Raw genomic sequence first — 26,111 nt, forward strand, 5'->3', positions numbered from 1 at the left:
TTACAGACAAGATATGCTGATAGAAATTTGGCCCCATGCATGTGTTGGATCCTGCAAAATGCTGAACAACTTTAGCTTCTTTGCCTCCACTGACCTTTAAGAAATAAATTTTGCTTCTCCAGCTAGTAAGGTGTCCCATCCAAGATGATCTAAATAACTTTACAAAGATCTCTCAAATATGTGGTTCAACATCTTTCAAGTATAATTTAGCCTATCACCTAAAGACTGGAAATCAAAGGGTGAAAGATACATCATTGATGTCAGCCTCAAGATAATTTTGTTCATCTGCAGAACCCCCAATGTGCATAGGTCTGTCAATAATGTGCACAACTTTGATCAGTTTTCCTAGGGTTATATTTGCTATTTGTGTTTCAAAAGGTTGTCCTTTAGCTTCAGCTGGCTACTTTTTGTAGCCAGTTGTCACATTTAGTGAATATTTGCATAATGATAATGCTAGAAGGGCAAGTAAGCTTGGACCTGAATACAGAAAATACTGTATGAACTCATAATTTAAGTTTTTTGCTCAAAACAGTTTGCAATCTGAGCAGCACAGCAGATAAAAACCTCAGGCTACAGAATAGAAAGAAATGGCACCAAATTTACATTATCCCCAGTAAGTCAGCAGGAAAAACTTCCTGCCATCTGGATAATCTCCATCAGCGTACAATATTTCAAATGTATTAGCAAATAACATCCTACGAATCTTTGCCTACATGTATCTATTAAGAGATAGTTTCTAACAATTTCCTTTTCACTAGTGTGATTTCAGGCAGTGAGGACTGAGAAAGTGGAGGAGAAAGTGAAATTTGTGCCTCTTTCTTTATTGACTTGTATTAGCTATTTTAAATAAAAAGCAGTACCGGTATCATTCTAATAAAGACCAGTCCATTTAACAGTATAAAACCCAGCAGTTGTGTTCTTTTTCAAGGGTCACAGAAGTCCCCATTGCTAGTGGGTAGTGACTCATCTAAGTGCAAAGGTGTTTCTCTGGGTTAGAGAAGAAAAGACTTTCAACTAAAAAGAACGGGGAAAAAAAATCTAACTGGTTCATGCTGTGTGACATAATGTGTTTACTTATGCAGCACAATGGACCTGGTACTTTAGTCCCAGATTGGGTACTGGAAACTAAATCAGTGCGGGGTTTGGCCAGGCTAAATAGTTTTGCAGATTATGTCATTTGTTTGCTTGGAGTCAGCTCAGGTATTTGCGACCCTGCTATGCTGTGTGACAGTGAAATGCACCAAGAGTAATCTCATTTCACTTCTGCATATTAAAACTAGGAGTCTAGTTTAAGCCAGCTAACCAGGCTCCCTCTGTACTCAATGGATAAAAATTTAAAACAATATGATTGCACTGCTGGAGTACCAACTATGGCAAATGAATGAATTTTCACTCCCAGAGGAGTTAACAGCCAACGTTAACTGAAAATAGAAAACCTATGGACTCCACTAGCAACTACCTACAGCCACAAAAATGACAGAACCAAACCTAGAAGATGACAGATCCCAAAAGACTGATACTGCTGACGACTGTCAACTATGTAAAAGATGTTCTCAAACCTTTCTGGACTACTAAAGGCCCATCAAGTTTCGAACTCAGCAGAGTGCACAGTGGTACAACACACAGGCTGTTCTGACTCACCCATGCAGAAGCCCACGGGCCAATTTACAAATAGATCAAATGGGCAGGTCACCTCCCCAACCCCAGTCCAGACAGAGATGCCCAGCTATGTTGTGACTGCTCCTTTGCAGTACACACTTGTGTGTCTGTCTACATGCACATGCATATTTATATTCATGCCTACAAAAATGCTGTATCCTGTTTATTCACACCCACTTGTGTCTCTATCATATTTTATACTGGAAAAAGTGTAGGAGTTGATGATCAACTGATAAAAGCCATCAGGCAACAGCCCATGTGTTTGACATATCTCACAGACAATAATTATTTAATTTGAAATATTCTTAGATATAAATGATATGTTAAAAAAAAACCCCAAAGAATCAACATAGCTAACTTTTTATTTAAAAAACACAAAAGTATGTTTTTTAAGTCTTTCTCCATAAATTTCATCTAAAGAGGACATAAGCTATTTTGTAGAGGACCTGAGAAACTTTTCCTCCCACTTCTTTTGGATGGATCTTTCAGGAACTCTGGGTTCTCAGAACCCTAAAAGTCAAGCCAAGAATTCTTTGCTTATTTCTTACCACTTCTTTTGTTTCAGAAACAAAACAGATACACATTTTGTTAATTAAAATTCTTTTTTTTTTTTCTCTTTTTTTTTTCATTTTCTTTTTCTTTTTTTTTTTTTTTTTCTTCTGTGTGTATGAATACTGGCTATTGTTACTTTCTAAAATAATCCTTTGTGGATTTAACAAATGTCAGATTTTCATCAGGATTCTGCACCAGCATTCTTGTTTAGAGAGCTTTACAAAATTCAATTAGAATAGAAGCAACCCACTAAGTTGAGCAAATAAGTTATTTGAATACTTTTTTTTTACATCTGCCTATTATGTTGTTCATCAAAGACAGTTGATTCTTTTCTAAATTTTATGATGTGGGCCTTTAGTGACTGTTAATAAAGTTAATCTTAGTTAGTTAATAGACTTCTAATTTTCTCTATATGCTACCCTTATTCAGTCCCATCATGTTTAATAATCTTTATATCTTCATGTTTAGTTTGTGGAATATCTTTAGATTAAGGGTCATTTAATACACAGATGAGTTCAGTTCTGTGCTCATGAAAAGAGAGGAAAAATGTTCTCTAAGATTGAATGTGAAAAATGAGCAAAGCAGAACATTTTTTACCCATAAATATTTTGAGAATGTTTTAAATTTTAATTTAAACCTTATTTTATTCTGCGAAATGTGATATATAGCAGAAAGGTACAGACTGTGCAGTTAATCTGTTGATGCCAATGTCTACTAAAGACATGGGGCCACATCCTGTCTTTGCTAATACATGTGCAAATATGTAGTTACTCCATGAACCTCTCTAGGTTATCATTAAATTTGAGGTTTCATAGAAGTATGTCAGGTAAGCACAGAAATCAGTTGAGTTATGCACTTATTTGACTTAAAATCTTTATTATTAATTTAAGATCATGGCTAGAATATTTTTCTTAGGAGACAGACAAGTATTCTTAATCAGGACTAAAGACAAAAAGCTTAAAAAATGTTAAGCTGTAACTGGGATAATGAAATCCAGCTTTGATATGAGCTACTCAGACTTTTGCCAAAAGACAAACAAAACTTACAATAGATGAAATCTTCAGAGTGAGGAGGCAAGAGATGCTACTTTAAGGGCCTGAATCTGCCATGGTGGATAAATCACACAAACTTCTGCTTTCCAGCATCCATGTAGACTAATTATAAGATAGCTTTTTTCAACTCCCAGACCAGAGATAAATATGAATAAAACAGAAGAAAATAAAAATGGCCATATCAGGAAAAAAACAATGTCCAATTATTCAGTATCCTCTCTGTCAGCATGGCTAATGCCAATGGCTAAGAAGCATAAGAAAAAAAAACCCACAAGAAAGAACACTGCTGTTTCACTGATCTCTGGTTTAGAGGATGTGTGAGTTAGAGGCTTTTGTGTTTAATTGCCATTCCTAGGTCGAACCAAACTCATTTGGTTTAAATCTCTTTTTGAGCCAGTATATATATCAGATCCATTCAGTATCCTATGGAATAGGTCCCTCAGTTTAAATTTGTACTGTAAAGAAGTACTTCTTGCTTGTTTGGCTGGTAACTGTCTGCAATGCCCTGGTTCTTGCATTGTGAAAACAATGAATAAATTATTCTGTAGTCACCTCTTTCACAGTATCCCTGACTTTACAGCCCTCAATCATCTCCTTCAATCATTTTTTTTTGTTTCTGAACTGAAAAAATTCTATTCCATATTTTTTATCACCTTCGTTGCATCTCTTCCTACCTGCTCTAACTTTGTCCTTTCTGAGGCTGTGGAGCCGTCAGAGGTGCATACATCCAAATAATTATATTTTCTGTACTGCTTTGTTATATTATTTTCTTAAAAATTGTAGCTTCATATTTTGTTAAAAAAATAAACATAGAAATTTGAGCTTGGAGTCAAAGCAAAGGGGAGAAAACATTAAACCACATCTTCAGTTTGAGATGACCTAATAAGAAATAAACTTTCTTATTTTTTGAACAACTTCTCAGTTGTAAAGAGTGATGAAAATATTTCTCTTCTCTTTTGGAAAACCTCAACACATAAAAATTTGTGTTCAGACAGTGACCAACTGTGACTGCTTGAACTCAGGGACTTATACCTCTTTCAGTATACAGATTTTGACTCAGGTCCTATGCTTGCTTTGTGCAAAATCCAGGAGGACTGAAGTCTATAAAATAATCCCATTTCAAATTCATGTATAATTGACAAAGACAGAAAATTATAAACTTGGTCCATTTTACAAAATGTAGCTATAGGGAAAAATGGGAAACTCTTTTTGCCTTCCTAACTAGGAAAGTCTTTGAATATAGGTAAAATTGTGTGACAGGATTAAGGAAAATTAGTGGCCAAGATGTTGGCAAATGGATAATGAGATCTGTCAGAGGAAGAGAGAACTTAAAGAGAGAGAGAACTTTAATATTAGGTGAAGATGATATATAAATAAATGATAAAATAAGAGCAATTGCTCTTAGGGCACATCCAACAAATGACAGAGTCAAAGATATATATGTAAACTGGAAAACACCAGAAGACACTGGAAAACACCTCAATCTGGGGTTTGATGCAAATTGCGCAATCAATTTTTATATTAAACTAGGAGAGATCACTGATCATCACTGCCAAATTTCAACTGGAACGGAACAAACCTTCCATTCATGTGGTTCAGGCTAGCAGATGAGAATGAACTAAAAGAATGACTGTAGCCATAAAATCTTTGGCCCAAGTCACATAAAGGAACCTGTAGACACAAACTCTAGAGCCTACAGAGTCTCGGTGATGCTAATGAAAGTCTGCAGGGACACAGGGCCTCCACTTGCTAGATCTACTCCCTAGGAAAAGGATTGGTGAATGAAAAGATGGTGAAGGCCTTGAGGAGAAGTCATATGAGGAGCAGCTGAGGTCACTTCGTTTGTGCAGCCTGGAGAAGAGGAGACTGAGGGGAGATCTCACTGCAGTTACAACTTCCTTGTGAGGGGAAGAGGAGGGGCAGGCACTGATCTCTTCTCTGTGGTAACCAGTGACAGGACCCAAAGGAATGGCCTGAAGCTGTCTCAGGGGAGGTTTAGGTTGGATATTAGAAAAAGGCTCTTCACCCAGAGGGTGGTTGAGCATTGGAACAGGCTCCCCAGGGAAGTGGTCTCAGCACCAGCATGTCTGAGTTCAAGAAGCATTTGGAAGAGACTCTCAGGCACATGTTTTGACCTGTGCAGGGTTACGAGTTGGACTTGATGATCCTTGTGTGTCCCTTCCAACTCAGCATATTCTGTAGTTCTGTCACTTTGACATAGGCAAGTACATGAATGAGCCAGTTGGAAATCAAATAATTTTTTCAGTCGTTCTCCTTTTGAATTCAGTATGGCCAAGGAGGGCATTTCTTATAGAAGACAGACAACTTAAAACCAGAAAAGTTAGCTGTGAAAGGGAACTTCAGCAATGATATGAAAATTGTGAAGATGGGGAAATTTGCAACAGACAGAGGAAAATCGACTGAGGACACAGTCTGGGGCAGCTGCACGAGAATGTGCTGGGTGGCAGGATTATCTAGTGAGATTTGAAGAGCTACTGTTGAGTTCAGACCAGACTGAATTTATTTTTTTGGATTGGGTGTCATCATCATGGCTAGGCTTCGCGAATGAAGATTTGAGAAGGGCTCTACCCACGCTTGCTACAAGCGCGCTGATGGCTAAAAAGGCCAATGCGAGATAGACAAGTCCGGTTGCAGAAGGTACAGCAGAAAGACTCCCCAGGTGATATCGACAAGACCTTGTCTTTTCTCCTCGAGAGTGATCCTGTGTGTGTTCTCAAAAGCAGCAGCAGTGTTATAGATGGTGTGTCTCCAGGCCTCCTGACTGGAGGCCAGAGTAGACCAATGGTGATGATCGATATGGCCAAGGCTGAGGGATTGTTTCAGGCAGTCTTTGTATCTCCTCTTCGGGGCTCCTCTCTTGAGGCAGCCAGTGGCAAGTTACTTGCCACTGGCTCCCCATAGTTCCCCGGATTGGGTGTAACTAACAGAGAAATGTATCTATTTTTATTTCAGAGACCATAGAGGCTTTGGTTATATTCTGGGCTCCTAACCAGCCACTCAGACAACACACACAGCTGACATTATAGGAAATTCGACTTTGTTTTCAACTCACTAAAGCATCAAGTAATGTGGTTATTGCTTTTCCTACTGCCCTGAGTCCCTGTTTGCTCTCAGAGGTGCAGGTAGCAGGTCCTTTCAGCTGGTACTCTCTGACCAACTCTGCCTGCCAGCTGAACTGTAGTCGTGGGACAGAGACCCAACAACTACACTGCAAAGCATGACCTCTAGACACTCTGAGGGAGTAAAAGGCCACAAAAGAGGAGATTTTTGCTCAGCACCTAAGATATAGCAGGTCTGAGATTTTGCAGGTATCCCTGCCCATGGCAGGGGTGTTGGAACTAGATGATATTTAATGTCCCTTGCAACCCAAAATATTCCATCATTCCATGATTTTATGTTTTTCTGTTAATCAAACTAATATTTTCTTTTGTTTGCTTGTGCTTTCACTATGGTCCTACACCTTGGCATCCAAGGTTACTGCTAGAAGACTTTATATATACACAAAGGCCATTTTATGAGGGCATCATATCTTTGATTCACAGTTTAAACTCAAACAAATATTTTCACACAAAAGCTACGTAGACACTTCTAAATTAGGAAGAATTAGGCATTTTGTGTCATGGCTACCTCAACTACCCTCAACTACAACTTCCTTTTGTAGTTACCTCACTAGTGAATGTCAGCTGTACCTAAGCTATCAAACAGAAAAGATGTAAGAACAGGGTAGTTTTAGAAAAGGATCCTTCACTTTCAGATGTAGTCTGCTTAGAGATCAGAAATCACTGACTTTTAGGGGAATCTGTGAACCTTTCCTTCTTCCTTGTGATTTAATTTTTAAAAACAGCACTATATGAAAAGAATACTTTAAGAAAATGAAATATGTTGAGGATCACACTACTAAATAGAGTTTGGTTTGAGAAATATCGTATTTATAGAGCAACTATTTCCTTAGAGAGGATTATTTAGCCTCAGTTTATATCATGCTAGATTAAATAAAAAATCTGGCAGAGTACTTTGATTGGGCAGTGGAGGGGGTGTCAGTCCAGAACACATGGCTAGAAGGGACTTCTTGGGTCATTGAAGCTGCAGGTCCCTTGCTGCAGGACTTTGGAATCCGTAAAGTTTGAAAACACAGCATTTGCAGGTGGCCATACTAAAATCTTTATTTTTCAGTCTCTCATCAAGATGTATTAGATGCTTTGTATCACCTGCCCTACTTTCTTGTATTTCTACAGAAGTGACAAAGGTGCATTAAGCCTCAGGATCTGTTTCTTTGCCACAGTTCTGTACTGAGAATATACGGATCGAACTGAAAAACAATTTCTTCACTCATCAAGGTGGTGGGAGCAAACAGTTAAATGCAGATTAATCAGAGTAAGAAATAATGATATAGGTGAAAATTAACATGATCATTGTAAGTGCTGAATATGATGATCTGGCTAAATAGTGATACGAAAATCAGATTAACTGATTTCTAAAAAGCTTTGGAATTCAATAACAAGGAACATATCTCTTCTTCCTCCTGACTGAGATACTTTTAGTGACCTTTTCTTTAAAAAGCAGCACTCTCAAGACTACGCATTTATTATTTAACATTGTATTAAATACTTCTGCAGAATCAAAAGATAATATATGTGTTCTGAACTTCTAAATGATAAATTTGGGAGTGGAATAAAGTTGCATTCCTGTTCCTTTTATGGTTCTTTGTCTGCGCTGGTGCTTTATTTTCAGAACAAATAGAAGTAACATTGTAATTATCCTTTTATGCTAACAGTTTTGGTATTGTATTAAAAATATTTTAAAAGGAACACATGGCATTTACTGGCATAAATACTTGTGTTTGAAATTACTCCATTCTGCTTATGCCTGCTTTTATGCTGATATAATTTTCCAGCAGTATGTGTATATTGTATTTCTATTACTGCAAGTTATCACTTTTATGAACAAATAGAGTATTGTTTCACAAAATAGAAGGAAACAGAGTGGTCCTGATTTACATTATTAAGATCATATTAGATAATTACTGGAAACAGAATGTGTTAATTTTTAGCATTTCATATGACCAGATGAAGTAAAATACAATAATGTTCAGAAAGGTATCAAAACATCACCTGTTAATAGTTAGGATACAACTAAAAAAGGGGGGGTTTTTTTGTATTATAAGACAAAGGAGGGTGCATAGATGTATGGAAAATAAGTTTACTGGCATAGAGTTAATGCTCATCAGATGATACAAATGTATGTTCAACATACAGTCAGGAAGTGGGAAGAGCACTAAGTGTGCGGAAAACCACATTTCCGTCAAAGCAGCCAGGGAGCCAATGACATAACAGGGTTGAGCAGAATAATTTCAGGCACTCAACACACTTTACACATCAAACATGCACAGATTTACTCTTCTAATAAAAGTTACTTCCATTGAGCTCTACATTCTCTGACAGCCTATATTAATTTCTCCATCACTGAACAATATCGCCCCAAAATTTCTTTTTGAATGTTCATCTTGCTTCCCTTGCTGAGCTATAATAATCTAAATGTTTTTTTCCATAAATTATAGTTCTGTATGTGCATATGTAAACAGAGTGAGTGAGAACAATCCTTTTCTTGTCCCATAATAAACATTTTTCATTTCCCCTCTCTTCTTTCATGGGAAGGAAACATTTTGTTCACATGCTCCATTGTTTCCAAGCCACTGAACAACCATGTAACCCAAACTTGAGGGTCTAAAAATGTAAAAGAGACATCATGTACCTAGTCTATAAGTGTGCAAGACTGTATTTTGTAATGAAGCAAAGGAATTTACTCAAAAATTATGTATAATGCACTCCTTACAGTGGTCTACCCACAGTTGTGAACAAACATAATATGCTAATTATAATTCAATCTAAGTGCTGTCTGTGCATCTAGCTGTGCTGTCAGGATGAAAGGAACAGAAGTAACTTGTTGAGAAACAAAACTGTGTAAGGATAAGAGGATGAATCACAAGGGATGTTAAAGTTGAGGACATCAAGGTTAAATTTATAGGGATAAAAAGGGAGAAAGAAAGTCTGTCAGAGTAGTAGGTAAGGAAAATTTCTAGTACTTTTCTAGCATTTCTCTCTACTATATACATGAAGGCGTGCCAACACACAAGAGAAACCAGGATATGCTGGGCTGCAGGATAGAACCACGTATATAGCACAGAACTGCAGCACATGAATGGAATCTAACTACTTTTGGGAAAGGATGTTACTATAAAATAGTTTTTGCCTTAAAAAATTCATTGTTTGAAATTTTCTCTACAGGCAGACCAAGACTAATTTCTTTCTGCCCAATATTAAGTCTCATCATTCCTGTGTCTGTCATATTCCTGCCTAGTAAATATAAGTACTCACTATCTATTAAGCTAAGCAAGGATCTACCATTAACTGCTGAAGAAGGTAACAGGAAAAAACAGCTACAGGAATAATCAGTGGTGAAGTCTTTAATTTAATTTAATTTCAGTCATTCTTTCAACTGATCTTCTTCCTGCTTGGAGCTCAGGCTTTTGCAAAACAAAGCTTTAGTGTGTTTTCAGTCTGGTAAGGAGTGGGTGGGAGTAATAGTCATAATTAAGAAATCATTTCCATGCCTGCATGTGAATCTCACCCTTTTTTCTTGGAGAACTTCTATGGCCTTCTTCACTCATGACTGAAATGTATTAAATTTTGTGCATGATCTGCATATGGAGAGGGATCTGTATATTGTCTCTGACACTGTCTCTTGACAGATTAGAAGAAAAAAGTCTAATACCCTTTTTCTGCAAATTTATTACAAAATAAACTGAAGAACTAACACAATGCAGAATGTCTATGAAAGAGTCACAGAAATCAAGATATTGCTTGGCTGCCAGAGAAAGCATCACTGTTACATAATGACTTTCTCATGAGGTCTCAGTTTGGAAGATGGGAATGAAGGAGTTAAATTAGAATAATATCTCTCACATATATACAGAATATCAGTTTTCACAAAGAGAGTTACAGAAATTAGAAACAGAGAACTCTGTTAATCCAGGTATCCATTGCCAATGCCAGAGCAAGTGTGTTCACTCTCAGGAAGCTCATTCAGGAAAGGAACAAAAATTTTATCATCATGAAGATATTTGTTTCTGTATGTTTCACAAATTAAATTTTATTTTAAATAACTCAGCATGTCTACAATATACTATTAATTGTTAGGATTACTGGCTTCACTTATGTAGGTCTGGCTTTAAATTTGCCTGAGATCCCAGTTCATGGCATAGTCCCTCAGAAAGATATTACAAACTTAGAAACACACAGACCATGCATCCAAGCCAATTCACACATCCAGCTGGAAACTCTGTGCTCAGCCCAGGCTGAGAAGTGAAGACGAGAAAAGCTCCATTTCAGGCCTGAAGTATAGCATCAATATTGATTATCCTGTCCTGATGCACGAAGAAGCAGCAATGCCCAGTGTTGCAAGCAGGCAGGGTGGCTGCAGCTGCCAGGGATGAAAGCTAAGGGTGTAATTACTAGGCATCCCTCAGACAAAGTTTCTTACATGGTTGTGCTGTTTCCCTGTGTGGACATTCTTTTCCTCTTACCAACTTTTCAACCTATGAAACATTTTCATTTACGTTCCATGGTAGATAGAGATCTTAAAGGTATTAACTTCCTACAGGTTTAATGAAAACAAGAGGCCTGAGCTTTAAGTTGGATTATGACAGTCTTCATTTGCACAGCTTGTGTCCCATTAGAAAAGTATGGGAGGGAGACAAGAGAGAGTTTCAGGGATTTAGGAGATTTGATCAAGAACTGCAGTATGCTGAGTAAGCATTGTGATATTATTTTTGAGAGGAGAAGTGTAGTCCTCTACTACTTTCAATATTTGTAAGACAACTGAAGTTATAAAGAAATAAAAAAATTAAAATATATGTATAGAAAAAATATATATGTGTATATGTCTGTATAATATAACCATATATCTTCAACAGATGTGAATACTTCTCAAACACATATTTAAGTAATGATTAATTTGAGACTGATGAATCTAAATTTTTTTTCAAAGAATCACCACTTTTTCTCTCTGTCTTTCTATACAAAATTAAAAGAGATACTTCAGAAAGGCATCTTAAGAGGGAAACAGAAAAATGGAAATGAACTTTCAACTCAAAATAAAAAGATAATTTAACACAGATTTTTTTTTCTTACTTTCTTACTTTCTTCTGTGAAACTATAATCTCATTTCCTGTCCCCAACAAAGCAGTGATTTTACATTACTATTTTTGCTTCCTAGAAACCACAACACTTTTAAAATATTAAATTTATTTTAATATTAATTTTTAATAATTAATATAAAACCAAACTGGTAATACACTAACAACAAATAATTACTGAGCTCAAACAGTAGTAGAAAATTAATTAAGTCTTATGAGTAATAGGGAAGAAGAAAGCGTGACACTGAAGAAAAGGAGTTGCTGTCTGAGTTGCTCATGTAGGCTGCTTTCTCAGAAGGATTGCCCTGGTCCTCCAAGCAGTCCTTTACAGTTCTCCTTCACAAAAGCTTTTCTCTTTTGCTATAATCTTCCCCAGCTGCTAGACTTCCTCCAACTCCCTTGTTCCTGATTCCCACATTCTCACATGTAGCCAGACTCATGCTGTCATTTAGTCCCCTCCTGTGTGTGCCTATTTCTCCTTCTTTCACTGACATAATTGTTGAATTTCTCCAGACTCCACTTCCCTCACCTCTTGATTCTTTCTCTCACATTAAAGTCTGCCTTGCTGCCTCCTGCTGTGGTTCATCCTCACCAATCACTTCTGCTTTCAGGCTGTGGTTCATCTTTGTTGAAAGCCTTCTCAGCAGGTTGCCTGTTACCAGCCACAGATGCTGAGCTCTTCATGCTGGATCTGTGCACTTTTACTAGTTGGATATACCTTGCTACCTTCCTTTGATACCAGTATTATCCCATGATAGTAGTACCTTCCTTTCAGACTAATTTAAGACCCATGTCTTACAGAACTCTGTTTTCATAGAATAGTTTCTTCTTAGTATTTTTAATTATCAAGCCTTTTTTTCCCTAGGATCTAGAAAATTCTTAAGAAGTCAGTGTTTTCATATTTACTTGTATGTCAAGGATACTTACTTTCAGTGAGATCCAAACTCTCTCTGTGCTGAAAACAAAAAAAGCAACCAAATGTCTTCATGTCTATGGCATTTAGACACAAGAGAGACATACCATAACTCAGGATGAGAGGTGGTGAAAAAGCAGGAACTGATGGGCTGAAGGTGGAACTGGAAAACACAGTTATCTCTACTAAAGGGAAGGAACTCAAATTAGCTAAAAACTGCTAATTAGCTGCCTATAAAGTATTTTCATATGAGAACAGAATTCTTGGTGATATGTAAAAAATGTAAGTGGAAAACAAGTTCAAGAATTTTAATGAGTTCTACCTGTGTGATCACTGTCTGTGATTTCAGCCACTTCTCTCCACATATTTATATTTATTTATATTTATAAAAATATTTATTTATATATTCATATATATATTTATATGTATTTATATGTGTATATATACTTATGTGTATATATAGATATATATGTAAAATAAAATAATTAGGAAACATGAAGCTATAAAACTCAGAATAACAATTGTGGAGATAAAGGCTGCAGTAGGATTTGCATGCAGATTAATTGTTATGAGCACGTTGCTCTGCTATATACCATATCCTTCTGAATTTAATTGTCTCTGCGATCTACTCATCAAATGTAGATAAAATCATCCAAGGCATTATAATACAGCAAGGAGTTATGGACAGCGCACACAGACAAATAAATCCTCCATCATGGAGGGGTAACTGCATGAAACTAATTTTCTTGGGTTATATTTATAGTACTAAAGTAAGAGAGATCATGGTTTTCTTATTTATCTCTAGAAATATAATCTGAAGTGACTGTAAAATCGAGAGCTTTAGAGGTCTTTCCAGAAGGAGACCTTCAGATTCCTTTCCATATAAACTGCATATCTTCAAATGCCAGATGAATATAGGATGGCACTAGGGTCAAATCAAATGACAAAGATTTTCTTTCTCAATCCCGAAGAGCTGAGAATATGTAAACTGGACAAAACTGGCACATTTTTAGATTCATGTCCCCACTGAGAGGAGACAAGCATGGCTCTAAAAGCCAAGATCCAGCTTGGACCATCTGAAAAATATAATTTCAAAATTGCAAAGAATCTTTTTCCCCGTGGGGTTCTGTTCAACAATTCCTATAATCTGCCAACACACTGCATGAAAGCACTTGTTTACATGGAATAGCAAAAGGCATGCAAGTTGATGACTTCTACTGAGCACTGAGCACTTACAGGGCTCTCCATCGGGAAGCTGCTGAACTGACTGATCTGTGTATTTCCATGCAGCCTGACTCTGATGGGTACATGCTCTGTGAGTACATTAACAGAGCATGAGGAGTCTCTTAGCCTGCCCACTAGCTGGGAACTGGTGCTTTTAGAGGTACCTCTTACGGCACTGTGGTCTTCAGCCACTGGGGAGCTGATAAGAACAGTACAGTGAACAATTCTCTCCAGACTTTTATGTATTTCACATATTTAACTGCAAGTAATTTTCTAAGCTTTCTGGCATTTCTGCCCTTTTGCTGATGAAGACATGACTTTGGCTCTTGATAAGATAGTGAAGTTAAAATACAAAACATGGCAGTGGTACCAGTGACACAGCTGAAGGCTTTCTCTAGTTCTCGTCTACCAGTGAAAAAAAGAGGACAAATCAACTGAGAAAGAGTAACAGAAAAAGGAAATAACTGGTAGCAGCGAGAAGAGGTTCTTTGTCCTATTCAAGAAAAAGCACGTTTTGGTGAAAACCAGACAAGGCTTTTACTTGACCTTCAAACTCAGTGGTAGATTTCTGATGTTATTGTATCATAGAATCTACGTTGTTTTTAAAAACCCTAGATATTGCCTTACTAATACATGCAATTAACAGATTTTAGAACAGCTATGATACTGAGTTTCTACAGAAATCAGTTTTAAGAGGTTTTACTATGTTATCTTTTCTACTTAATACAATTGTTAAATATGACACCGCCTTAACACTGCAGGCAATAAAAAATATTGCATTAATTTTAATTTCTCAAAAATATTTAAGTTATCCACCTTATAAAAAATAAGTAATGTTGATAACTATTAATTAATTTAGTTAATCACAGTAAAGCCGTTTTTCCTTCACAGTACAAATTTGTACTTGACAGGTCTTACTGCAGCAAATAGTAACAAGAACAGTACTTATTACTGTGAATATTTTCAATTAAGTCTCAATGTGATTTCATAGACTGAGCTAAAAATAATTTCTGCTGGCACCAAAATCTAACCAGACAAGGGCAAACCCAAAATATTATAGTACTATGGTTACAAAACTGAATAAGATCTGATTGTAACTTTTAGAGCAGAGATTTGATTAGTATAAGATAATATATGTCGTTTAACATTTCATATGGTAATGAAATGATCATGACAGTAAAAAGATTCAACATCACTTACACAAGCATTTGGAAGCATAGGAAAAACTCCTAGAAGTAGATATAAATATTAAGGAAACTATGTTTTGATTACTTTACAAAAAAGAAAAACGGGACTGCTAAAAATAGCATCTGTTTATCTTATACAGATACACAAAAAACCATACACCAATTATTTAAGTGAGGAGGAAAAAATATTTTTTGCTTTTGTTACAGGACAATTCACCTTTTCCTAGATACACACCATTACAAATGGTTGAGAACAACAACTTGGATCTTTTCTTTCTTCTGTGACACGCTCTCAATGAAACTTTTTTGCTTTTTAATATACTCCCTGAACAGGAAGGAAAGTTTAAGTGAACTCACATAGGCCTAGCAGTATTAAAGAAAATCCTATCACTATGTTCAAGCAATACTCAAAAGACAATAAAAAAACTTGTACTGACATTTAAGAAAAATCTTGGAGGAATTCTTCACTTGTAAAGTACTAAAATATAAAATACAGTAGCAAAAATACACAGTTCACCATTGCACTCCTTGAGTTAGATTCTCATGTTTCCACTTAATTTAGATGCACTTGTGATGTCTTCAATCAATTAGCTGCATCACTATCCATTGCCAAAGCATTTGATAACTGAAAAATATAAGGATGTGTTCTACTTTATAGTAAAATAATAAAAAATTAACCTGTAGTTCATCAATAGCATAGTTAAGAAGCACAATGTACATCCAGAGGGACAGAAAAAATAATTCCATAAATATCTTTACTTTGTGCTAAAGCAGAAAATATGGTCTTGACAAGTTTTGGGCTTATATTCTGGCTCTTCATTGACTTCTGCTGGTCTCAGGTAACTTCACTTTTCTCTTCTTCACTTATCCTCCCATGTGTTTGTCTCACTTACACAGACCACAAAGTTCACATATGAATGGAAAATGGTTTAAAATTGGATACAAATGCCTGAAATACATAGGAATTTGGCATCTCATTCCAAAGTAATAAACCTGAAAAATCCTGCTTATAGCCCCAGTGGTACCTAAGTTCCTCAAATTCAGCATTTTTATCCTAATTTTCTCTCTAATTTTGATTCTGTGCATGTTGAGAAGAAATGGACTTGCCAAAAGGCAGATGGCAGGGACCTATCCTACACATCAGCATTCAGGAAACACAGGTCCTGCACATTCTGCCTCAGGGACAAATCTGGTAAGCTTTACAAACTGCAGCTGCAGAACCCTGCTCAAGCAATGTAGTTTTGGCCACTGCTTTCTTTAATTATATCTCTAGAGAAGCAGAAACCAAATGTCTTTGTCACACTGCAACCAACCAAGAAGGAGGGAGATCTGGGTTCAGAGGTCCTCCTTTGATGAAGAGAACAAATTATTTCCCACTTTCTTGGAGAGTACCTGGCACGGACCATCTGGAATATACCTGACATGCACTATTTTGCAAGTTACTGCTAGCACCCAAAAAAAGAAGAAAGACCCAGTAGGACAAATAAAGCACTGATAAAAGAGCCCTGACTGTAGGCTAATGGTTAGGGTAATTTCATTGTGAGCAGACAGTTCAACTTACTGAACCAATGGTTACATGTGTATTTTCTGGAAATCATCAATGGTACACTTACCTAACTTTAAATTACTCTGTTAATATAATTTATCCTGTTAGAGTTTTCTGTTAGTGACACATATGAGTTTTGGCTAATGGCTTCATCACACTTCTTCCATGGAAAACAAAAGCAATCTAAACAGTCTGGAGATGCACTGGGAGTCAAAGCCCAGTTCATTATGAGGGACATCATCACAAAATGTCTGAAAGTATGAAGAGCTCCCACAACTGTGTTCTCAGTATCTTTTGATATATCTTTTGATTTGATACACATGATTTCCCTGAGCTGTATGTCCTGTGCAGTGCTTAAAAGAAGTTCTGTAATTTTACCTCCCCATTTTGTCCTACAGAGAGCACAGATTGCTCCTGTTTATAATACAGACATACAGCAGCCAGTGAAATGGGCAACAAGAGAGTGCATTAAAACTGAACTTTTTAACACCACAACATCCATGAAAGTTGCATACCAGTCAGGGCCACAGAGCTGTTCTGAATTAGTTTGCACAGCATGCCTCTATTACCACCTTCTCTTTTGGGGCTATATCCATGATTTTTAAACTTTCAGGTAATTACTTTATAAACTCCCTTCTACCCTCAGAAAGATAATTTCATTTATCAAAGGAATATTATTAGTATTACTGATAGCATGGGTAGTGTTAAAGACATAAATTCAATATTGAGATATACTTGCCAAAAGATGTTTAATATTGCATTTCATCTAAGTACCAGGAAAGAAAGCCTGATTATGACACGTTTAATTACAAAAAGGATACAGCCCTAATGAATCTTTAAGTATAAATGTAGTATTTTTTTACTCTTTAGTTCTAAAACCATTCCTCTGATAACTGTCCAACAGCAAAGTACTACAGCGCTCTTCCTGCTGGTCTTTGGAGACCTAAAGTAAATCTCCCTTCATGGCAAATTGTTATTTATTGATGGTGGTTCACAGAGCAATAGGTAGATGAGTATTATCCTTCTGGAGCAACACAAACAGTAATCACTGAGGTGGCTATGTAAGAAAAGGACAACACTAGAAAAATAAGTTAAACTGGAAAAAAACCCAACTGAATTTTCTTCCCTAAATTCTAAACTATAAAGATACACAGATCTGTAACTATGGGTAAGTACTGCAGACACTTCAGGCAAATTAAACTGAATATTTGCCAGAGTGAAAGTATGAGATTGCCCTATAAAGTTCTTCTTTTCACTCTCAAGTTTCAGAGCCCTTTTTCACAGATTAATCAACAAGAAATTCACATATATTATATCATATGTTAACTAAGAGATTATAAAATCCCAAAAGGAGTTTTCAAATGGAAACTTTCTTAAGGAAAGCCTAAATTTTTCCTAATGTAACAACAGAAAAAAAAATCATGTTTACTGTGAAAACAAAAATAAAACAACTTTAAAGGTTTTTTTTTAGGAGATGTATATTTTTTATTTTTTAGCAGGGATCTTATGAGAATTCTTCTGCTCTCAATAAGAAAGATAGCTTAGCAGTATTCTTATCAAGAAAGATCACCCTACATTTCTCTCTCTATTTTTACCTCTAATTATGGAAAGAAAAAAATCTTGTGGAAGGTCAAGCTAAATGTTCTGATCTCACTTTGAGCTTTCTCCTTTTTTCCCCTTATTAGTGTGATCAAGTAGTAATATAAGAAACTTTCTTTTTAAGGAAGGAAAATAATTTTTTGAAACATATATAAAGATTTTTAATCTTATAAATGTCTACAGCCAGAGGGTTTAGTTTTACTTCTACCACAGGCAGCTGGAAATCTTACAGGTGTATAGCTCACTGAGATGATAACTGTATTACAGAGAGGAAATCTGATGAGTAATTTGTGACTGGGGTAGTATTGCTCAGTTGGTGTATACGATTTGCGTATTTTGTCCCAAAATTAAGCCTTTTATTCTTACTCTAGTCTCACCACAGGACTTCTTTCTCATCTGCCTGGGATTTCTCCTGATATAAATGGCATAAGGTGTCAACTACACTTTGTGTGTGAGAAATGTCTTCCAGAAGACTTCCTAAGATCACTGTCTGGAGCTCAGTTCTGGCGTCTCAGGTATGTTTCTTTTCACTGCATCCATCTCTCACAAAAGCTTTATGAACATGTGAGGACTCAAATATATACCTACTTCCACTACAGAAAATCTGTTGAAGAGAACATCATAGATTTTGTACTGCCTTATCTTCTGCCCTAGTCTTTTCCTACATGTGGAATAAAAAAATCTAAAACCAGAATATAGGTATATTTAAAAGACTGTGTAGTCAATCTTTTCAGTTTTTAATTAGAGTCTATTTATTTATTAGCACACTCTCCAGAGTTTATTTAGTAAAAGCTGATTAATGCTCTTGGTAATGTATTCATTATAATGGTACTTTCTCTTTGGCAAAGTATTCAGGCCACAATTCTCAACTAATGAGTAGGAAAAATTTGCCTTTATCTCTTGTCAACTGCTAATCCTATATTTCTATCAATATAATATGTATTGATTTTGAAAATAAATCAGATTACAAATCAAGAATACTGATACAAGTATTATATACTTGTACAAGTATATATACTACACATTAAAGCAATCTATTAACATTAGCAATTTGTCTCTGGAATAGGAGACAAAATAAAACCACAAACAAATGGCCTGCTTTCAATCACCTGAATTATATATATGATTAAAAAAATAAAATAAAGGCCAAATTAAACACAGTGAATGATAATTTCAGTTGCCATTTTGTCCATATAAATTAATTTTAGGGATAGAAAACATCAATGTCTATTATTTAAAGAAATATACTCTTAGTTCAGTAAATTGTTTGCTTACTACATTGTCTCATTTTAGACAATGAAAGACAATAATTGTAGTTTCTCCTTTAGTTACCACCATTCAAAGTGACTAATCATTCTCTTTTTAATAGGAACCATATTAACTGTATGTGTGGTAGAAGACTGGTTTTATATAAATCACATTTTGAATTGAGTAGTTTGAAATTCCATACCAGACCAAGACCAGTGTTCCCAATAGATTCCCCTCAATTACTCCATAAATTGAGGAAATTGCTCTACAGGCTACATCATTGGTTCATGACAGACATAACTGAGACTGTTATGAATACAGCATCTAGACAGCAGTTTCAATACCCTACAAACCATATAGATTCCAAAATTTGACTTTTAACATGGCAAGAAAACAAAATCTCACGCTTTTTGCTCTGAGAGACCTAATTTTCTTACATTTTTTCTAAGAAAAGATGTACCTATGAAATATCAAGATTTCAAAATACTTTAACCTTGTTTTACTGGGGTCACCCTTTGGACCTCTACAGAATTTGTTAAAATGGAAGTGCCTCTTTTTAATTAACACTATGTAATTATCTCAAGGCCAATCATCATTTTGCTGGCATTAAATCAACTGATTTTTGTACTTTTTTCTACAGAGAACTACAGCTTTAAGAATATATGTTGTAGCTTAACCCCAGCAAAATTATAAAGGATGTCAAGAGAGCTTGTAACTCTGACTCAAAATTCCACTTTTACAGCCCTATAACTTCAGGCCACACAGGGCATCTTAGAAAGAGGACTTAGCTGACAAGGAGCAACATGTTGGCACAGAGAAACCGCAGTTCAGGCAGCTTCAGTTGCCCCCCAGCACCGTCTGCTACACGTAGGTGTGCGGGGTCCTCTGGAGCACGGCACCTTGGAGCAACACTCTACAGAGACACACAAGGGCATTTATTTCTGAGCAAACATGTGGTTACACCTCTCTGCAGGCATTGCTGCACTGATCACTCTCAAGTCATGCTGTTACATGCCTTTTGTCGTCTCTTTCAAAAGATTTCATCTACTGTGATCATACGCCCAAAGACATCACGGGACTCAGTCTCCAAGAGTACACTGGACCCTGTACCTGTGACTGAGTATATATATATACACATAGGAAATGTTTTAGTATGTATGATCCATGGAGTGCTCCAGATTCTGAAAACATAAATTAAAGTGTTCAGGCTTTTGGATATAATCAGCCTACAAACATAATAGATCTTGAATAACTGAAGAAAACACAAAATATTTTCCCAGCTAAAGGAGAAATGTCAGCTAAATAATTGAAGTAAAGACACCCAGGTATCTGCCTGCCGGAGAGCTCATGGAAGTTGAAAGGGATGTCTGACTGTATTTTTTGTAGCTCTGAGAAGGTACAAGAAACAGAAGTAAAATAAATTCTAGTTTGTCTTGCCACTCTACTCTGCAGTATCTTGTCTTTTACTGAAGTCTTAAGTAAAAGCTACTTTAAGTAAAAATACTTTTGTGCCATCCAACTTTTAGTTTTATTCAAAGATTAAAGAATTTCTATGCTCTTTTTTTTAAATTGCTTTGAAATAAGCCAAGTCAGTTCACAAAATACTGATCCTGTATATTCTCACACTTAAAATTTTCATGAAATTAAATAACATGAACAAAATATTACAGCACTGATACACATCCTTAAAAGAAGTATGAACTTCTAAAAAAATAAACTGCAACTCTCTTTTAAGCCCAAATAGACACCGGACAATGAGTCTCATCTATTTTTATTCAAGTTTTCTGCATTCAAATGCTCTTAAGACTGACATACTTTCTGCACTTTCTTATCACTCAACAATAGTGATCCAAAGAGCACCACTGAAGGTCTTCTCAAGTAATGGATATGAAAGCACACTTGGATTTCCTTGCTATGATAACTTCAAAAGATCCATTCCTACTGCCCATGTTGAGATCAGATCTTTACAACTTCTTAAATTGTTATTTTAATCTTATTTTTTTAAGGTTTTTTTTTTTTTAAATCTCCATTATCCTTGATGGGCTTGGTCAGCAGAGTTACCAGATTAGTAATTTCTAGGCATTTGAGATTGTAAATGTCTGAGGAGAAAAGATCATTGCTTATTCAGATTTTTGTCATATTCCATGTTCTCTCTCTGGATAGAATATACACTATATATGTTCTGGAGAATATACACTAGCCATAGTTGAATGAAATCTAAACCCTGTTGTTATGTAACAAATATTATGATGATGATTCTATGATTATAATTATTTTACAATTACTCATTTTGCTCCCACCTATAACAACAAATCAACATACCCTTTACCCATAAAACAACTGTTCATACCTGAATATACTAAAAGAATTACAGACCAGAATAAATAATGCATTGTTGTATGTATTTTGAGTGTCAATTTCTTAATACTATGACACATAACAAGATAATGTATTAAAATATTTTGAAAGGACATTAAAAATGGACCTTTTAAGGCATGTACTGTAAATCTGATACACAGTCCTGAAAACAGTTATGATGACCTACTTTCAAAAAAACTTCTGGCATAGCTTTAGTTATAAAATATGAATGAAGAAAAGCACTGAAATAAAACTATACTTTACAAAACACTTGAAAAAAGTGTCAGAGATACAGATAGGCATTTCTTCACTGACTTCCACATGAGCACACAGCTTATAAAAGCCTAATTGCTATAAATACGATCACAACTTTCTATAGAAGTAGTATTATCTTCTGGTATTGGTATGCTTTTTCAAACTTGAAATGTAAGGAGATACTTAGCAGATCCACTGAATGATGTAATTTCTTCAGAAACTACCTAAGAACCCTTTATACTTCGACCCTGTTTCTACATGGGACCACTGCCACCTGAGTATCCCCTGCCTCTCAGTTTCAGAAAACTGTACTTACAGGATGTCTACAGAACATTAGTGTCTTGATCCCAGCTTGTATCAATACATGATTCCTTGTGCAGGCACTTACCATCTGAAAACGGGAACATGATGAGACAAACCAGAGAAATTTATAAATTAATTAAATACATTAATTGCAAGTTTTAGTCCTCTGGTATTAGTGCACAGCACTGGTGTCCAACATTTTCTTTAAGGTGTACCAACGGGTAGAAACAGAATGATTTGGGTTGGAAGGAACCTTAACGATCATTTAGTTCCAAGTCCCCTGCCATGGGCAGGGACACCTTCCACTAGATCAGATTGCTCAAAACCCCATTCCATCTGACCTGTAACACTTCCACGGATGGAGTATCCACAGCTTCTCTGGGAAACCTCTTCTGGTGTCTCACCATTCTTATTGTGAAAGAAGCTTAAGACATGCAAGACATTTCTTCCTGGCAGGACCTCACCCTCACCCACCCAAAAGGCCATCACCTTGTGTCACCAGAGCCACAGTACCATACACACACCTCATCCAGGGGCTGAAGTGTGGCCACAAGCTTGCTTACCACATGACCCAGCTGTTTAAACGATGCATGTGCCTGTCCTGTTAGGTGCAGCCACATGTGGCCACCAAAAAGGCCCCTCAGGGGCACTGTCAAACAGGGCAGCAGGAGCTGGTGTGCAGTAACAGCTCTACAAAACAACCCCTATTCCCATATCCAGCCAACACATGAGAGGCCTTTTCAGAAGACAGCAGCAGGAGGTGCACTATCTGCTGTCACTGGGGCCAGGTACAGGTCAGCCCTGAGCACAGACATCTCCCAGGGAACAGCTGAGGGAGGGGAGATGCCCACCACAGCCATGCAGGCTCCCCTGGTTTCTGCTACTATTCTAACAGTGCTAAAATATACCTCCTTATCCAACAATTTTTCAGAACACCCTATTCACAGTCAATGGGTCAAAAGACCTTGAGTACTTTTGAAAGAATTATTTTTCACATTTTTCCTTGACAAGCATCTAATAAGTTGTTGGGCAACTGATTAGATATTATAGAGAGAAGAACTTCAGATTGAAATTACCAAATAACTAAGACGAGCGTGATATTTAAATCAAATCTAGGCCAGCCACACAATATAGATTCTCTCTAGTGCTGAGGTATCCTTGAATATTGTACAAAGAGCTGCCATCCTTCATTTAATAGCTCTTACAGTATGAGACACCAGATTAGATCAGAAATGGTAATGTAGTGCATTGCATTTGACTTCATAATCAAATATATCAATACAGTTACATAGCTCTATACTAAAACAAGAGTAAAATTTAGATTTCTAGATGAGCAAGTGGTTAATTTTTTTCTTGTCCAACCAGACACTTCCCAGATTTGTCTAAAGGTGACTTCATCTTTTTTCTGTCATTCATTTGAACTCAGAGAAAATAGAAATGTACATAAAACTGCCATTTCCATAATCTGCAAGTGAGCTGGTGAAACACAAGACTGCTGCAACGACTTGCCTACTGATGGAGTCCTCAGTTGTCTGCATGATATTCAGAGCTTTCATTATATACCTTTTTTTCCCCTCTTCTTCATTCCCTTGTCTCATATTGCATTCAAGTCACACACTCAAGCTCCCTGCTCTCTTCTGGTACTCCTCCCTCTTCTGCATTGTTTGTAATCCCTCTTCTTTTCCCTTCTTTTTTAGTTCTACTCTTTCCAGGTACTTTAAATCTCCCTCCTCCAAAAGTTTATGTGAAAAATTTACCACAATTTCTGACAGTACAAATCACTGTTTTGCTCTATTTAGTAGTACATTAAAACTCTCATCACTTTGGTTTCATGATACAAACTGCAACCATGGAAGAGAACTGAAAAATCTCTTATCCATGCTTGAATGGTGGTTAGCACAATGGAGATCTTAGATGGGACCTCACACAGCTGGACACTATAAACTTATGTTGATCCATATGATAAAATTGCAGCAATTTTTCTTAAATACTGAACATACAATATATCTTATGTATATACCTTGAAATATATAATATACATGCACAACTATATAAATTGCTTAAACACTCTTTATACATATGTTATTCAAATAGAAGTAATTTTTTTTCCAAGTAAAACACACTTATGCTATACAGCTTCCTTAATTGACAATAAGAGCTTTTCAGAGTGTATTATATGGATTTTCCTCAAAATAGGAAGAAATAGAAAAATTGTATAAGATTTTAAATGCTTTAGGCATCAAAGCAGAAAAACTCTCCATTTTCCTAGGTAGAATATTTCAGTGTCAAATTTGAATTGAGATAAATGGAAATGACCAAAATTTATATTGATGGTGAATACACTTGTAGGCTGAAAAGAAATGAATTAAAAAGCAATAAAACAGTTACACTAAATTAATAAAACATAATGTTTTGTTCAGGAAAACTGTTTTGTTTAAAAAAAAGACTGCATGTTCATATATGAAAAAAACTCCTGTTGAAATATGCAAACACTATGTGTGACAAAAGCAAAGGTATTTTGCAACATTCCAGTGACCCTTGACAAATTGCTGTAAGGACTTTCCCAAAACAGAAGTACAGCTCATGTTGGTTCCTGAGAAGCAAGGAATGAGTGCATTAAGTAGGCTCCAGCAAACAGAAAATAAAAGCTTCAGTCCAACCTGAAAAGGATGTTTGCTAAAAAAAAAAAAAATAATGTTTAGTAAATGTCCAGAGAAAAAAGATGTTCGACCATTTTCTTCATTCCATAGAATACTGTTGATTAGGCAACTTCAACAGGATCTCCAAATGGTTAAACTGTAATACACAAATATTATGTACATTTAAATGGTAATTAGAGAGAGAAAATCAATCTAGTTCCTACCGGTTTGGCTGAGCTGTGATGTACTGCGGCTTTTTCTTGAGAGACCCACAATGGCGACCATCTTTGCACCGATGCTGGACCGTCTCTTTTTGCTGCCGCCACCAACAGTGCCCACTGCTGTGTCAGACTGGCTGCCATCGTTCTTCTCCAGCGTGTACATGTCCCCGCTGATGCTGGTGCTCTTAGTCATGTTCTTTCCTGAGACGCCCATCTGTCTGCTTTGCATTTTGGATGTAAAGACACTGTCAGCCAGTAGATGGATAAACAGTGCAGACAAAGAAGAGTAAAAAGGGGAAGACAGAAAAGGACAGGTTTCAGATGGAAGGTTTCGGGAGACTACAGGGTAAAAGCAGCTAATCACACAGGTAGGGTTTGGTTCTGAGAGGTAAAAAGGAGCAACTTCAATTCTAAGTTCTTCTATGGTCTACTGCAAAAATACTTGACTCATCAAAATTTTGTTTTAAATAATAAGCTTTTATTCACTGACGATTTAAAATATACTACCAGCAAAAGCATATCAAAGAATTAATGCACCTGTGTATCATATAAACACTTCTTGTTTGCAGAATTCAAGTTCTGCAGTCAGTGCTCTGCCCCTCTTCTTCTCACATCTGTATACAAAAATGACCTCTGAGAAACAGACACTTGATTCATTACTGAGTGGAAAAGGATATCAGTCTGAAGGCTAGTTTTGGTTTCTAAACATTCAGACATTTCAAGGATGTTTTCAGTAATCTGGTTTAGCTCAGTCATCATACAGTAATGAACACCAATAGGCTTTTGCTCCCTCTCTTTATCAACAAACACAGGTATTAGATCTGTATTTCATGCAACACTCGGCTGATATGTGTCATAGATCACCACTACTGATAAAATGGAATTTAATTCTAATATACCTTTTGTACTAATTTACAGACTGTTTTTACATGCTCTATGTGTCTGCATCTAGATTATCTGCTGCAGCATTTCACATGTCCCACAGGGACCTGATCTACTACTGGACCAGGCTAAGGGACTTTTCCTTTCCACAGAAGTGGCAATCTACACTGATGACAGCAGTACTTATCCAAATTTTGCCCTGACATCTAACTGGTAGGTCTGGACAAATATCCAGAACTGGAAACCCTGGAGTACATG

General features: G+C 36.3%; 1 protein-coding gene across 50 annotated transcripts in view; it reads right to left on the minus strand.

The window, feature by feature from the left end:
• RIMS2 (regulating synaptic membrane exocytosis 2) overlaps window positions 1-26,111 on the minus strand; it is a 442,383-nt gene that overhangs the window by 29,634 nt on the left and 386,638 nt on the right. For 45 of the 50 annotated variants that reach the window (XM_050323983.1, XM_050323815.1, XM_050323785.1 and 42 more), the window contains one exon: window positions 24,975-25,216. The exons of 2 other annotated variants lie outside the window; for them this stretch is intronic. In XM_050323983.1, coding sequence (XP_050179940.1) covers window positions 24,975-25,216 — 242 coding nt within the window. The remainder of the gene's footprint in view (window positions 1-24,974; window positions 25,217-26,111) is intronic. 3 more of the 50 variants (XM_050323840.1, XM_050323654.1, XM_050323637.1) reach the window with 2 other exon arrangements.

Source organism: Myiozetetes cayanensis, unplaced genomic scaffold, assembly GCF_022539395.1.
Source record: "Myiozetetes cayanensis isolate MyiCay16 unplaced genomic scaffold, myiCay2020 scf1, whole genome shotgun sequence".
NCBI classification, from domain to species: domain Eukaryota; kingdom Metazoa; phylum Chordata; class Aves; order Passeriformes; family Tyrannidae; genus Myiozetetes; species Myiozetetes cayanensis.